This window comes from Molothrus ater, chromosome 1, assembly GCF_012460135.2.
Source record: "Molothrus ater isolate BHLD 08-10-18 breed brown headed cowbird chromosome 1, BPBGC_Mater_1.1, whole genome shotgun sequence".
Lineage (NCBI taxonomy): Eukaryota > Metazoa > Chordata > Aves > Passeriformes > Icteridae > Molothrus > Molothrus ater.
In genome coordinates this window covers 54,232,099-54,249,242 of record NC_050478.2, presented here as the reverse complement: position 1 = coordinate 54,249,242, position 17,144 = coordinate 54,232,099, and the positions used below count along the sequence as shown (strand labels likewise).

General features: G+C 35.8%; 1 protein-coding gene across 2 annotated transcripts in view; it reads left to right on the top strand.

The window, feature by feature from the left end:
* CDK13 (cyclin dependent kinase 13) overlaps positions 1-17,144 on the top strand; it is a 47,452-nt gene that overhangs the window by 4,447 nt on the left and 25,861 nt on the right. For both annotated transcript variants that reach the window (XM_036399960.1, XM_036399950.1), the window contains exons 2-5: positions 7,008-7,613; positions 10,721-10,888; positions 11,160-11,299; positions 13,195-13,365. In XM_036399960.1, coding sequence (XP_036255853.1) covers positions 7,008-7,613; positions 10,721-10,888; positions 11,160-11,299; positions 13,195-13,365 — 1,085 coding nt within the window. The remainder of the gene's footprint in view (positions 1-7,007; positions 7,614-10,720; positions 10,889-11,159; positions 11,300-13,194; positions 13,366-17,144) is intronic.

Here is a 17,144-nt window from a genome sequence, read left to right as displayed (position 1 = left end):
AGTACTGACTTAGCTGGTTTTAGGTGATGTTGTTTGGCTGTGGGTTCTAAGGAGAAGCAAAGACACTGGATATGTGTTCCATACTTGGTGATTACTCTTTAAATGATAGACTAATTACTTTTTCCATTGTAATAGCTGGGAAAGTTTGTGTTTTGGATAAACTGATTGAGCTGTATTCACTTGTTGGACAAAATTTCTTTACTTGCTGCTGGTGGATTTGTATTACTCTTATTTTCTTGTGGATGGGGTAACACAACAGTTCTAAAGTAGCACGTGCATATTTTCAAAATGGAAATTTTTCCAAAAGTATGAGGTATTTATTTCTCTACTGGTAAAATGACTGGATTAAATTAAAAATTCTCAACCAAACCCCATGGTTGACAAAAGAAGCAGACACAGTCTCTTGCTTCGTACAATTTCATGCTAAACTAGTTTCCAGAGAACTTTTTTGTAACTTGAGTCTGGTCATATGTTATGTGATCACACATTTAAATCAGTTAGCAGTATAGATGAGTAATTGCATTTTTCCAAATTTGGATACACCTACCCATCTGCTTAGATAAAAGTAAGTGGGTGGGGCACTACTAGATAGTGCTACTATGTGCATAGATGTTGCTTATAGAAAAGATACAAGATTTATTTTTATTTTGGTACTGGAGTAATCTCAGTCTGTATTGGTTACCTAGTCTGTAGTAGTGAGGCTCTGCAGAATATGGGTCATTTATGTGCAAAATCGCAAGTGTAGGGAAAACAGTAAAATACATATTCAGCTAGTAAATGGAGAAGCTGTGGTCCCATACAATGATAGGAAAATTACTTCAGTTCAAGTAATTCTACTACTTTTGAATTTAAAGGATTAAGAGAGTTTGACCCCCCCTTGATTAGTAAAGATAGATTAAAAAAAAATGAGTTAAAGCTCTCTAATTTTGGTTAGTAAAACTGTATTTTGCAGAATTTAAAATGGACCACTCTAGGTTTTCACTGTTTTGAGTAGCTAATTTTTCCACTGTGCATTGCTGCCTTTGCCTTTTGCTCATGTGCCTTTCCTTTTTCCTTGTTGCTGGTGCTTCTTTCCTTAATTGAAAAAAAAATTTAATTTGAAAATTTAACTTCAAATGTGCTTGAACACAGATTTTGAGTTGACTTGACCTTTTGCTGGTTGATTTCTTTGTAGAACAAGTTCTCATGTGATAATAGAGGGGTTTAAAGCAGGCTCAAGAAACAAATAAAAGCCTAGCTCAGAGTTTTCCAGTATGTATTAGAGACCCTTTTAAAGACTTACCTTTAGTTTGAATCAGTAAGGCAGGTTATGTAGTCTTCATGTACAAAGCAGCTGAGTAGGAGGTTGGTTGCAGAGCTGCATAGAATGTAACCTTGAACTAGGGGCTAGAGAAAATAAAATTAATGAATAAGGTATCAAGTGAAAGAATACTATTACTGTAATGGCTTAAAGAAATGAACTATATGTTTGCCTGCTGGACCAACATGGAAAAGCTATAGTATGAGCTAAAGTGTTTTGTCAAGGTGGTTTATGTTACCAAGGGGTTGTAAATGTCTTGGAAGGTCTGTTGTGAAGCCAGTTGATTAAATTTAGGTCTCTCTTCTCAAATACACTTGCTGCGCAGGGAAGGATGGCAGTGCTTAGTCAGTAGTCCAGCATTACCTCTGGGTTAAAGAAAGACATGGGCTACAGTGGTTGTTTTAACCTCCTTTGGACTGTTAGGTTTCTTCGTTTTGCCTTTATATTCTCATAAATCCCTTTGTGTTATGCATTGTTAAAAGTTACTGACAAAGTTAGTTCCCTTGTTCAGCTCACAGACCCTTACAAAATTGTTTGCACTTAGGTAACATGTAGCTGGCCACCAGCATGATGGATTAAGCTTGCTCTTAAAGCAGTTAAGAAGAAAAGAGGTTTTCAAGTTTAGAAACATGAGAAGATAAGACATGATTGTACTGATTTGTCAATAAAATGTAACTTTTTCTTGTATTGAGGGGGTACTGAAAGGGACGGAATGAAACACCTAAAAATGTAGCATGGCAAGAAAAACCATGTAAGCTGAATGAATGAAATGTATTCCTGGAAATCTGACGTAGGTAACAGTTTTCTTTCCTCTCGGGTTTTAAATATCAAGACAGTAAAAATTAGTACTCTAAGCTACTATTTGGAATTCTTTCATTTTCTGCTCGAGAATGTAAGTGGTATTATATCAGTAGACTTTTTTTCTTTGTTAAATTAATCAGTAAATTTATTAGTGATCCCGTGAAGTGCAATAAAATGTTGCCTGTCAGGAAGGAGAAACATTGTAACAGTTTTGAAAACTGTAATTCAAAACGTTTTGATCTCTTAAGCAGTTTTTTCTAAACTGGCTAAGTGCATTGTATGAAGCAAAGAAACAATGAGTACCTGTTTGTTTTATGAAATGTTGGGTACTAGGCAAAACCAAAAAATTGAAAGACAGAACCGTGATACCTAAATCAACCTTTGTTTTTTTTCCCTTTCATCTTTGAGGGCACTATTTTTCTTGGCCTGAAAAATGGAGTTTTGGTTTCAGGGTGGCTTCCTTACTAGTGCTTTCTCCCTCTATGGCTTTCTTTAAATATGTCTCCTATATGGTTTGTAGAGAATATCTTAATGTTTTTGCTTGTTTGTTTGTTTTGCCTTTTATTTTATAGCTATAGCTAAAATGTAATTTCTTCCATGTCCCTTTGCAGCTAGTTTAGTTGTGCAAACTTATAGTCTCCAGGCACATAAGTTTTCTATTTTTTTTGTCATCACCCTCTATATATAAAAACACACTGACATCTGTATATGGCTCAGAAAGGATTTTACAAGTGTCATGAAGTGTGGCAGTTGTCCTCTCTGTAGGGATCTACACTTGTGTGAAGTGAATTCAAGATGCTGAAAGAAGACTATTAATGGCTTAAGTGGCAAAGGTACCCTAAAATGGGGCAGAACTTGTGGGTGCAAACAGGGAGAAGCATCGAAGGAAAGTTACCTTCTTAATAACTTAGGCTTCTTATTAGCCTCTCCCCTTGTGTGTTAACAACACATGCTGGTGCTTCAGTTTAAGAGAGTGAAATGTGGCCTTTAGGTTTAGTAAACTTCCTGATCTCTCCTTACTTCAGGAAGAGAAATTTGAATTGCATTGTTCAATGTATTTGCTTTTTGCATTGCAAGTCTGTGCAGTTGCAGCCATCGTTCTTTTGCTCCTTTTTACTGCGTTAAAAACAGGCTGCTGACTACATCTGAATCAGTTGGTGTCGAGTGTCAGATAAGGCATTTTACATGTATGTGTATGCATGCACACACATTTAATAGAGACCTGCTGGAAGATTTAGACTATACTTCAGATGTCTCTCCTGGTGTGTTTTCAGGGTCTCACTAGGTAGTCAGTGTCCCATTAACTGGCAGACACTGGCTGTTGTGCAAGTGCATTTCTATGCTTCTGTGACTTCATCTTTTATGTCAAATGTTAGGTCTGAACAGAGTGAGCTGGCTGGTTTTATTATGTATTAGGCAATATTTTTCCACTCTGAGTGCTGTATAAGATTTGAGGAAAAGCTTGTAAATGTGTCCATATTTTTGGACACATTTTTATAGGTGAAAGCTAGTACATAACTTGTTTAGTCTTTTGGGACTTCTGAACTACACAGATGAAAGAAAGTGATAGTTGAGTGTTTAGAAAGACCATTAAGCTTATGAAAACAGCAGGTGTTATCATTGTAACTTGAATAATTAGCACTTAGACAAATATGCTTTTTACTTAAAATTCAGGATTTGTCAGTTTGGTTGAAAATGCTTTTGCATTAATAATTAATGCTTTTGCTGTATTCTCTAGGGTCTACCTCAGTGGTTCAGGTACAGGAAGGGATTCTTGCTAAGGTTTCTGGGCTGCTAAAGGTACCATATATAGGTAATATAATAGTTTTTCTGACATAAATAATGAAAAGTTTTTGGAAAATTTAAACCAGTGCAGTGTTATAACCGCTGTTATAATCAGTCAACATATTTCATAACTAGACTGCTATCATTTTGATCCACTATTAAGGGCTGTAATAGGTACTGGGATTGAAGGTTAACTATTTGTGTGCATGCACATCTGCTGTCTCCCACATGAATGCAGTTCTGACATGGAAAAGTTGTGTAGTTGTCATGTGGAGTGTGAAACCCATGATGGATGATGGTTTGGTTTGGTTTTTTTTCAGCTGAGCTTGCATAAATTCATGTCCATGGCCCAAACTCTCTTGACTAGTATTGGTAAAGTACACACATCAATCCACTGTCAATTCTTACTTGTTTTTGAAATACAGAAGTGTAGGTCATTTTTGCCCTACGTTTTCAAAACTGCCACTTCCTCACTGAGTTATGGTAGCTGAATCAGATGATGAAATTAGTTGTCATTGATTTGAACAGATTTTTTTTCATTTTATCCTTAGTAGTGAGCTAAACAAACCTGTTTTTTTTTTGGTGCCAAAGTGGAACAGAACCAGTCTTAGAATCAGGCACAGTATCTCACCAACTGTGTTGTTTTAGGCTGCTACTTCTCTTTTCTAGTGCATGTGAAATTACGTCTGTATTTGTTAGTTACGTGATTACTTTCTTTGTTAGGTATAAATCAAAATGAACAAGAAACCCCATATCATCCTTATGAAGGAAGTAGGGCTCATTTTGAGACCTTTAAGGGTGTGTTTTAATTTTAGTACAGGTTGCAATGATATACTTGGGATGGAGGTTATGTTCTACAGGTAATTGGAGAGAGTCAGTCTGAAATAGCTGATTTATAAACAAGATGTGCAAGGAAATTTTTTCCAAGACAGGTCAGTGACATCCTTGCAAATGATGCACCATTTATAGAAGTCAGTTTAGGACTAACGGGGACTCTTAGCTTGTGCTTGATGCTGGAGAAATGCAATGATACTGATTCCAGGGCGGGTGCAAATCTGCAGCAGTAACACCTCTGTTTGAGATCTACAGTAATTCCTCGCGAAGAGAGCTCTGGTATAGCATTTGAAGTGCATGTATTTTTTAGACCCTTTTTCTTCCTGCTACATTGTTTTAACTCTGTATAATGGAACTTTGTACCTTTTTAGTCTTACTCCTGTTTGGCCAAGCCTCTGAATATATTCTGTGGGATTTAGCACTTAGATCTTCAAAATAATGAGAAAAATTACTTCAGCAGCAGGATTCATAATGAAGAAAGAGTTTTCAGTGGAATTTTTTTGCCCAATATTATTATTTCATTTGGTGTTTATTAGACATGAACATTAATATCTCTTTACTGAGTAAACCAAACGTTATATTTTGGTTGAAAATTGTTAGAAGAGAATTGTGAGGCTTTTTTCAGTTAAAGTGTAAAAAACTTTTAGGATTATTATTATTATTGCTATCTGTTATTGTGACCCTGCTGTGCCAGAAAATCCTATAAAACCTGCTTCCTGGTGTATAATTGAACTGTGCTAGTTTCCAAGAGTTATCTTCATCTGGGATTTTATTTTATTTTTTTTTTTCATTCATGAGTCTCTAGCCCTTTGGATCAATTTCACCTGTAGAAGTTTGAAGCTTGTGCTATACGATATAGTGTGCATACACATTGTTTCAGTCACTTTTTGATTTATCTGAGTGACTTTTTATTGGGTAAGAGTTCCTGCATTATAAAAGGACAAGAGTGTAAATTTAGAAATTAGTCAATATTGCACACAAAAGAAACGTTATTGTATTAGATTAAATATTTGTTTAGTTGAAGCATTGTGATGTAATTTCGTGTGTTGATAATTAAAACTGAATTGATTTAATTGTCAGTAAAATTAAATTTGGTGTGGGATGGGTAGTCCTGATCATAGGGATTGTAGCTGGCATTCTTTTGGTTTATTTATTGGGTTACTTTTTTTTTGTTGGTTTGGTCTGGGTTTGTTGTTTCCTTTTCTTTTAGCAACCTCCATACATTGGTGTGCTATCTTTTGAACTCTGAAATTCTTGTATCTTCAGTAAGTTTTATTTTTGCTATTTCTTGATACTTTTTTCTTTGTTCACCTGATGAAGACTGGGTGTTTTTAATCCTGAGTATGCTTTTTCCTCCAAATAAGGAAAATAGATTTCCATCAAACTTTAATCAAGAAAATACTTGTAAATCTGATGAATATCCTTGTTATTCTTGGTATGGTAAAATGGATGAAAACCCCTACATTTAATTTACTTTATTTCATAACATTGCTATGTGGTTGCTTTGATTTTTTTCTTTTTTTCTTCTTTCTGTTAGTGTCTGCATTCAGATGCAGTTATAGCATAGTCCCATTTGTGGGTTATGTTTGCTTGTCAATAACTGTAACAAATGTTGGGTACTTGGGCTTTTTCAGAGCTGGGGAGGTTGTTTGTTTTGGTTCTTTTTGAAGTTGTACAATTAGATTTCAGAAAAGGAAAGTTGTCTTTCAGTCGGCTACATTGCAGCCTTTAGTATTCAATTTTTTTCTTTAGTGTTCCGTTTTTTTCTCAGTTAATGAATTTTGATATTTATGGAAGTGAAAATTCAGACATTCCTACAATTAAAAACAGTGTTGCTTAGATTTCTCTTGTCCTGTGTAATTTTAATTTCATTTTGTTGAGTTCTGACTATGTATTCAGTTGAATTTTTCTCAAGTACTGTATATATTAAAGGTGTTTGTACAAGTTGCATACATTAAGATTTTCTTTAAGGAGAAAAATGTCTCTTAAGTAGTGAGGCGAGCAGAACATTTCTTGCCTTGTATAAGTATTGTATTTTGTAGTTCTGTGAGATGAGAAACTACGTATGAGAATTTTCATGTCTTCTAACAGGAGGGTGTAGAATCTTGATTGGTTAACTATAGAATTTTTTTTTTTAATGCATGGTCTTTCCTACTTCATAGATTTCTGTTTATTCTATTATCATGGTGATAAGAGTTGATTTAAAAAATGTAATTTGTCAAAAAAGTAGATGTGCTGGGAAAGCAGCTAGACTTCTTTTGGGTAAATCTTTACTTTTTTGAAACAGGAGATCAGCAAAATCTCGAAGCAGAAGTCCATATTCATCAAGGCACTCCAGGTCTCGTAGCAGACACAGATTGTCTAGATCCAGAAGTCGTCATTCAAGTATTTCTCCTAGTACATTGACTCTGAAGAGTAGCCTGGCTGCTGAGCTGAACAAAAACAAGAAAGCAAGAGCTGCTGAGGCAGCCAAAGCTAGTGCAAAAGCTTCCAATACTTCAACACCTACTAAGGGAAACACTGATGCTGCTGTAACTGCACCTCAGGTGAACAATGTTAAAGACCTGAAGAAAATCAAAACGGAGCATACACCTTCTCCTACCAGTAGTGCAAATCTGAAAAACGACAAGGCAAAAACAAAGGTCTCACTTCCTGAAACAAAAGCAGAAAATAATTTAATTGCAGACAAAACTACCAAACAGAAGCCTGCAGCAGTAAAAGAGAATAAATTGACTATTGTGAAGCAGCAACCGGTCCCCGTAAAAGAGAAAAGCAAACCAAGTACACCAAGTGTAGTAGCCAAGGAGAAGGATCGAATTGTTGCACTACCGACCTCCACACTACCACCCTTGCCTTTGCCTCCCACGCTGCCTGAAGATAAAGAAACTGATAGGTGAGTTGTGACAGAGATCTGCTTTTGGGATTGTTTGTTCCTTTTTATAATGGTTGTTGTTGTTTCCTTTGGAAAATAAATATAAAACTATATGCCAGGTCAGGCTAATGCATTATTTAATTTGTTCTTGCTCTTCAGCTGTTTGACTGGTGACTGTTAATGAACTGGAGGAATTTGATCTTAAAAATAACTTTAGTTCTTGAAAAAAGAAGAGTTTGGTCTAAGAAGAATCTTTCTATAAAAAGTCTTGTAAAGAATTCAGTAGCAATATGAGAAAATTATTTAGCTGGGGTTCGAAGAAAAGATTCTCTTCCCTTTGCAAGGCAATTGTTTTATAGTAGGGTGTTATTTTAGTGTAATTTATTTCAAACATCAATATTACTTTGAGTATGTATAATGGAAATGAGGTTCTTGGCTTGCCATTTGTGCTAATTTTGAAGTGTAAAAATTGGTCTGTAGTGAAGATATTAATTTCTGTGTCCCAAGTGTCATATGAATTTAGACTATGATAAGTCTGTTTGTAGTCCTAACAGAGAATCTCTGCTGTGATTTTTGGGTTTTTTGGGGTTGTTTTGTTTTGTTTTGCTGAAGGTGCTACATGCCTCTCACATGTATGCAAGAAATCACTTCACAAGTAAGACAGAAATTTTTAGCTAGAGGTGAAAATGTTTCTTATGTGTTGGCTAGTAATTTAAGTTTGTATTAAACATTAAGGCTGCATGGAAGCCTTGGGAAATAAATGCAACCTAACATAGTATTAGATAATTATATATTATTTTTTAGTTGTAAGAAAGAGTTTCTTGCCCTTCAGCATTAAACTCTAGCAAATGTAATAATGGTGTAGCGCATGTATGATTACCTTTACATTTGTGACAAAGCCATCCGCTCCAGGTAAATGAGAATCTTGATACTGTGAGCAAGATTTACTGTTTTATCTAAAAACTAGTCTATGTAGTTTAACTAAATATTGCTGGCATTGAAATATTAATTGCAACAACATGAAATGAGATTTCATTTGAAGCTGGATGATTGCTTCTGATATTATCTGTTTTAAGTTAGCTAGGCTGAGGAGTTAAGCTACAATTGAGCAGTGGTTCTTTCATTCTCCTTTCAAAGTGGGCTCATTCTCCTTTCAAAACCAAAAGCTGCATTAGAAAGATTAATGAGGAGTAATTGAAAGTCTTTTATGCTTTGCTTAGTTTTGCCTGTAGGATGTTATAAACTTTGGATCAGAAATTATAAGTAATGATAAAGTTTAAGTCATCAAAGGAAAAAGATCAATGTTTTTAATTGAACAGAGGCGGAGGAGGGCAAAGGTATTTAACTTGGGCTGTAGGTTACTGTGGGGAAATTGTGTCAACAAAGAAAGTTGGAGCTCGATGCTATGCAGAACTGTCTGGTTCCTTCAGTAAGAATCTCATAAACTCACAAATAAGCAACCTAAGGGAACATCAGTGTTGCTACCCAGCAGTGCAGGTTAGCTGAAAGGGAAAATTGCCCTGGTCATTAATGAAAAAGAAGCTGCTCTTGGCTGCCTCTATTTTCATGTGCTACTTTTAAAATCTGTGTCAGAACCTTTCATATGTTAGGCTTTCACTCATATTGAAAATTCTGGGGAAAAATTATGAGAGAAATACTATTATATAAACTTCAAAATAAGAGTTTTTTATTGCCATGACAGTTACATGCACTGCACTAAGGTGGTTTATTCTTTATAGCATATTAACCATTATATTTGTGATGAGGGCAGTCTATGCTTCCTTGTGATGCTTCTTTAAAATGGGGCAGTGGCAGTTTAGGAAGCGGTAAAAGGACATCAAAGGGTTCAGTTGTGACAGAGAAGCATAGACATATGCAATACACTGGAATTCTCTATTTGAATATATAAGGACTACTTATTGCAAGAAAAGTAAGAAAAAAATGTATGCATTCTGTATTGTGTGAGTTGGCAATATGTTTCCATTTATAGAAGTTCCTGCTTTATCTACGAAACTAAGCAGGTAAGAAGTTGTTGAAAAGCTGTCACAGAGAAGGATGAATAGTACCATTTGGCAAATGCAGCTAACTTGGTAAATGTCCCCTCAAAGCATGACTTAAGTTTTATTGATACGGTGATGGAAATTGAAAGAGTGAATATTGTGTGAGTGTCCCATAGGAGAGAAATAATTATGTAATTATAAAAAGTTTAGAGACGATCATGGCTTTAAAATTACTGGATATGCAGTAGCTGAACAAATCTAGCTAAACTAAAAGAAGTTGTGGTAAAATTGAGCCATGTACTTAAGAAAAAAAAAAATCCTGCAGCAGTTATGATTCCCCGTTAGAATGGTAAGAGCATTTCTAAGATCACTGTGTAATTGTTAAAAGATGCTGTACGTGTGTTTGGGGATTTTTCTCAAGACAGAGATGAACAGTATCTGTTACCTAATTATGATTGGTTAAAAATCAGTCAGATATCAGTAACCCATGTCAGAAAATCATTGTCATTATTTTCATCTGGTATTTTTTTTTCTCACTTGATATGCATGCTGATCACTAGACATGTGTTGAATCTGGGGTGTTTCAGCAGATGCATGCAATTACAATTTGTAAGTGAGGTGATGTGGACAGGCTTGTAATGCCTGGCAGTGTTAATGTAAGCATGAAGCTCATTAGCTGTGATGACCAATTTTAGAGACAACTGGGTTAGTCAGATCTTCTCTCTTATATGGGAAGTCAGAGTACAGTTTTTACCACTGTACTTTTGATGTCCGGCAGCACCTGAGCTCTAAATATTTGTAATAGTCTAGGCCATAAGCTTGGAAAGAAGCTCATGTGGCAGAAGAGGTCTGGCCTGGTAAGGCTTATTGTGTCATCTTACCTCAGCTTTCACCAGGAAGGTCTGCTTTCACAGTTCTGTGGAATTTTGGTTGTTAACTGTGCATCTTCCAAAGAGCTATTTGAGTCATTTATCCAAGTCCTGCAAATTTTAAAAGCAGATTTCAAATGTTGGTGCATTCACAGTCTAGAATATATTATTTTTTGAAAAATAATTCTAATAAGTTTTGCCTTTATGCTAATATTCTACTATCTTCAACTTATTAGCAAAACAATGTTTTTTTTAATAGTTTGAGAGAAAATCTTTCAGTGAAGTCAGTTAAAGAAACAGAGAAGAAACTTCGCCATCTGCTTGCAGACTTGCCTCTTCCACCTGAGCTGCCTGGAGGAGCTGAGGTACCCAAAAGTCCTGAAGAAAAGAAACCAGCAGTTCAGTTACATAGCAAGAGAAGACCAAAGTATGTTTATTAAACTTTTTTTTAAAAGCTTATTAAGCAAGTAAGAAATAATAATAGTTTCTTTAAAATTTGTTCTTGTCGAAAGAGTTCTGCTTTTTGACATTTTTAATATTAATGTGGCTTGACTCAAACTGCATGGTTTATTGCCACTTAATTAATAGTAGTAAGACAGTTAACTAATAATGTCTCAATTAGTGTTGAGAGTGTCTTCAAAGTTAAGACAATGTATAGACACACTAGCTGTATTCTTAAAATATTTGTTGCTTTGTAGAATATGTGGACCACGACATGGTGAAACAAAAGAAAAAGAAATAGACTGGGGAAAGCGCTGTGTGGATAAATTTGATATCATCGGTATTATTGGTGAAGGCACTTATGGGCAAGTTTACAAAGCCAAAGATAAAGATACAGGTAAGTTCAAAAAAGATAAATGTAGTTTTACAATTTTAAGTGAATAGGATGGTTTTGGTTTTTGTTTTATATTGAGTAAAATTTGTGGTATTCTGTCCTCTTATGTTTTGAAGTTTTTTAGTTATTGGTGTGTTCAGTTTTAAGTTTAGCATTTGTCTAAATCAGAAATTATTGTTTGCTGCATTGGAAAGTCATTTCTCTGCAAAGCTGTGGCTGAAATGTAGCTGAATAGTCCTAAATTCTGATTCTTAGTTTTTGAGTTTTGATGGTCTCGATAAAGTTGAACTAGTAAAGAAGAGAGGCTAAAGACAGGTTGGCAAACTGTAATGAGGTTTGTAAAGGGATGTAACTGTGAAAGAAGCTATGCATAAAATTGGGTCATGGTTGTTTGTACTCCAGTAGTCACTAGTTCATAGTAGGAAGAGAATCTGCTTCTGTGCAACACAGCCGTGAAGAGTTGCACAAGGGGTATTCTTGCAATATAACTGACTTTACAATAGTCAGATTCTTTTTTAATTTCATATTAAAATATTGCTGAGATGAGTGAGCAGTCACCACTAGGATACATAATATTGTCACTACTTCTAAATAGATTATCCAAATTCCTTATATATGCTGTATGCTGTGTGATTGTTTTGTGATTAGTTAGTAGTTCTTTCCATGATTGCTTACCCTTCTGGCTTATTTGTGCATGCTTTCAATGCTGGACCATTTTCTACTTCAGCAGTAACTGGATCCCATTGGAGCACATACCAGCACATACCAGTTCCTTCTTTCTGATCGCCAGAAGAATAAGCAGTGTGATTATAATTCCTTCTTTATTCTTTACCTGTCCTTGTGTCAGTTCAGCTTTAGTTCTAACTGAACTGTCACAGATTTTTGCCTCTACCTTGAGAACTTTTGCAAATCATTGTTAGGATCTCCTGAGATACTCTTCCTTGCATATTTGCATTTTAGTCCTTTCATAACCATATTGCCTTTTTGGCAAACTTCAGGTTATTTGTGCATCACAGTCATCTCTTAACCTCCCCTCCCATAGAAGTTGTCGCTTTCTGCATTGAAGGTGTCTGTACAGATACAGCAAGCAAATCTGTTAGCTTTGGATTCAAATCCTGTGTGGAGAGTGGCATTATGGCCTTTGAGATACCTTAGAAGAAGCTGTGTAATGGGCTTTCAGAGCAAGTGGATGTGGTGTCTTGCTGGAATATGATCTATTGTGAGTGTATCGTGTAAGTTAGTGTAGGGTAAGTACTTTTTAGAACTAACACAGATACCCGGGCTGTCAGTAAACTTCCCAGACACAGCAATAAATTTCAAGAACAAAATGATTGAACTAGCATGTATGGTCTGTAGACATCCTCCATCATGAGTAGATCACGCTCCTGCCATTTTGTAGGCTCCAGTTTGATCCAGCCCACCCTGCAGTAAAATAGTTAGGGAAAATCTCCTCACTGTAAAAATGGCAGTGCCACTTGTGCTTGTAGAAAGTATACTGATGAATTTGAGGACTCTTTAGTCATCTGCCTCATACCTTGAGCTGCGTAGTATTTCTGGCTAGATACATGCATTCTGACCAGTGGTAATGCAGTATTAAGAAATCCAGAGCAGTCACAGGCCTCTGTCTCTAAAGCTGCTGCTGATAATCGCTCTTTACTGGTTGACATGGAATATTGGGATATGTGAGTGAGTAGTGCAGGAGGAAGGAGGATAGCCGTTATAGTGTGTGTAGCTGAAAATTCTCATTTGTAGTTTTGCTTCTGTATGTGATGCTGATTTCTGTTCAGCATAGTGTTTGATGCAAGCATCAGGGTTGTGAACAACAAATATACAAATCAATACTAAATCCCATGGTTTGGTTGCTAATCTTAATGGCTTTTATTTAAATTTTCTCTTAGGGGAAATGGTAGCACTGAAGAAAGTACGACTGGATAATGAAAAGGAAGGGTTTCCAATTACAGCTATTCGAGAGATTAAGATTCTTCGACAGCTTAATCATCAAAGCATTATCAACATGAAGGAAATAGTGACGGATAAAGAAGATGCTTTAGACTTCAAGAAGGACAAAGGTATGTATGCTAACAGGGCTTGCTCTTTCTGGACCTGTTCTTAATGTGATAGTCTGCTATGCTGGATTAAAAGTTATGATTCATTAAAAATATGTTTGCAAATTGTGATGCTTGATGAGGGATTTTAATTTTGATTTAAATACTATAAGAAGTTGTTTATTTTTCTCAGCTATGCATTTTGCTTATAGAACATTTTCTGCCAATATTTTGTGGGATAAAAAAAGGTATTGCTTGATTGTGGTTTTGCTGTGGAAGAGCAGATGTTTGAGTCCTTGATACCCATGGATTAGGGAGGCCAGCAATAATAGGAAGCTCTTAATTGTGAGCTTTTCTTAACCTTTTATTTTTTTAGTACTTTCTCACACCATTTAGAGTATAGTAGGTTGAATGTTGAAGAGATTTTTTTAATTTTAGGCCTCAGTTTTATATTAATTGTTCTTCAGTTATTTTCTTGATGATTAGGCACATGTGTTTTGTGGGCTAGAAGAAGAGTAAATTAAAAGTATGAAAAGCAAGACTTGTACAATGGTAGTGTTTTTCCCCAAAGAGAAGGCATGCAGACTTATACTCTTGGTTCCTTCAGTTTTAAGTCTGTCTTGTTTGAATTGTTTCAACCTCCTTAGTCTAGAGATTCAAGCAAACAGAGTGAAAATCATGCAGTGTTATTGCTTGGTACCTCTGATACCAGAGTGGTATTTTGCCCCTAGAGGCATTTCATTTTAGGTCTAAGTGTTACAAACCTATCATTTTGGACCTATTTTAGTGTCCTGTGGGCAATTTGTTACATAGTCTGGCTTAAAATGTTTGGAATGTGGTACCTGTCGTTCTTCCCTGCTCTCCCTCCTTGAGTCTCTATACAGCATGCCCAGCAGCAGTGCAGATAGAAAATGCTGTGTGTACTGCATGGCCAGCTGAAACAATACCAGGTGATATGATCATTCAGAAGGTGGATATGAAGCAGGAATTCGTTTGGGTTTTTTTCCTAGCATCTTTGGAGAGTATAATACCTTGAAGTATGTACAGCACTGACATGCTTAAAAGTGGGAAGTATCTAGCAAGAGTTTCTCAAGAGTTGTGCAGGTTCAGCGGTCAGGCCCCACTCAAAATCCTGACAGTCTGCAACATCCAGTTTAGTCTTTGTATGAGAATCTTGCACTAAGTTTTAATTAGGTGTAACCTACTTGGGTAATGAGACCACACTGAGTATTGACTAAATACATAATGACTCATTAATGAATTTTCTTTCTTTCTGTTTAGTGTTGTGTTTAGAATTGAATAGTAAATTTCAATTTTTTTTTGTCCAAGTCTGTGTTTGTGCTTTTGATATTATTTCTGATTTAATTTCTTGGTTTTTTTTAACAGTATACAGTACATTTTCTGAAAATTTACAAGGGCAGGGGTTTCTCTGGAGAAGAATTCTGTTCTATTCTGCTAGAATAGAATTAATTTCTGATAGTTGACTAAGTTCTGATAGCTTCTTGAAAACATTAGCAGGACAATGAGACTGCTGTTAAAACTTCTCTGTGAAAATAAGGAAGTTGTGGGGTTTTTTTCAGGCACTGTATTCCGTATTTCTCTAATGAGTAGTTCATTGTGAGATAGGGATTTATAGCTGAGTTGTGGCCAAATTGTAGTCTGTGCAGAGAATGAATGCAAGTGGGAGGAAGTTTGGTCATTTTCACAGTAAATTGTTGCAAATACAAAAGTAGGTTGCTTAACAAGGAACCATTAGAAAAGTGGTAGTGATATCTTACAAGAGGCAGAGGTTAGGGTAAAAGCAGGGTGTTTTGCCTATACGATGAACATGCTTATGCTTAATGTATAATACGTGTTTACCATAGCTTTGAAATATGACTTGGAAAACCCTGCTGATACCGCACTTAGACGAGTAGGGAATAAGAACATTTTGCTATCACATGTTTTTCTAGTTATTATGAGTGAAGTTAATTTTGTTTCTAAGGCTGTGTATCATATCCTGACATAGTACTCATCTGCTTTTTCACTTAAGGGAGTGTGGGGTTTTTTTTATTTTTTTGGTTGGATCTCAGTAGTTTAATATACAGTACATTCAGTTTTCTGACAATAATGTAAGTGTTGGGCCCACTTTACAGTACTTGATTTAAGGATACTAAGATAGTAACGTTGCACTGCAAGCCAGCAATAGCTTGGCTTGTGCAATTTTTTCCTGATATTTTCAGCTGCCTTACGTGTTTTTAAGTGGCACACTCAAAAGTCTGGAAGAGAGAGGATTACTTGTTCCCCATATTAAAGCTTGTCTCAATATTTTCAACAAAGAAAATGGAAGAAATTATATCTGTGTTGTATCTTGGCCAGCTTGGACTATAAATTTAAAGACATGAACAGCTTTGATAGATAGTTTTGGGTTATTCTTTCTCTACTAACCATTCGCAAAAGAAGTGTAACACATTGGAGCAGTGTGTTACAAATTTTCTAAGTTCATTTCCCTCCATCAGTGGAAGTCAGCACCTTAGGCAGCATAATTGTTTGTATAAATTGGGTATATACAAAACAGAGTGGGTGATACATGGGTCTGTCTGCTGAGGATCAGAAGTTGTTCACTTTGCAATCTTCTTTATACGTGAGATGTGGTTTATGATGAAGTTGGAGAACGGCATTACTGATTACTGGTTAGTAATGTAACATCTTGATTCTCAGGCACAATCCTGATAGATAAAACGTATGTTAGGTGTGGCCACAAGGTGTATTCATTTTATATGTTACTTGTGTGGGCTTTTCTCACCTACCTATCATTCAGAGGCAGATAGGTGAACACCCAAACTTAATGATGGGAGCTTGTGACTCTGAGGTTGTATTCAGTCTTTTGTGTGTTGAGCCACCTTATCAGTTATAAAATTAATTATTGAGAAAATGCTTTCTAAATTTGAGCTGTTGTCAGTTTTGGTATTTTTCCTTTGTGTGTGTATAATTTATATGACTTTGGTGTATGTCTTTTTACTTTGAGATGCTTCTTCAGTTCTCAGTTGCCTCTAACAGCTGGGAGATGTTTGCAAGTGCTCAACAGTCTAGCTATGGGATTGACATGATCTCTTTTTACTAAACAGATGGAAAATGCATGATTTAGTTTTTGTTGCTGTGAATGTAAACACAGTAAGTGTACTGCCTGACATACCTTCCTCCTTTTGACTGGGATAGGTATTTTTGCTAATCTGAGGGAGGATGTAAAACTTTGCATGGAGACCAATAATAAAAGATCTGGTTAACATTGCAGCTTAAGTGTTTTTTTCTGTTTTTGTTTTTTTTGTGTGTGTGTGTGTGAATTGCCTGTTTGTGTGTGTGTTTCTATAATTTTAAGATCTAAGTTTACTTTAGATTAAATTTTTAATTGATTTGCAATTCAAATCAGCAAACTTTTTGGGCATGAAATTGGTATTTATATTGACAGTACTGTAGTACAGGAGGACACTGACTCTGCAGTATGTTGTAAAATGACTGACAGGTTACTTTCTCACAGCTGTCAAGTAGTACTTATTCTGAAATCTTGTGGTTTGGAAGGAGTCTGTGACATCAGTCATGTACTCAATGTTACATGGTAGCTGGTTTTGTCTGTGTTTCCTAGGAAGTTGAGTAAAAGCAAAGGTGTAAATTTCAGAAACCTCTAATGCTCTACAGCTTGCCTTGCTGCTCCCAAAATAGCTGATAGAAACTTACCCTAAATAGTTTTCATGCTAGAGCTAAGTGATCAGGAATAGTGTGACTGCTTGAGTGGTGCTTCCTATTTGTGTGTGCTGTACTGGGCT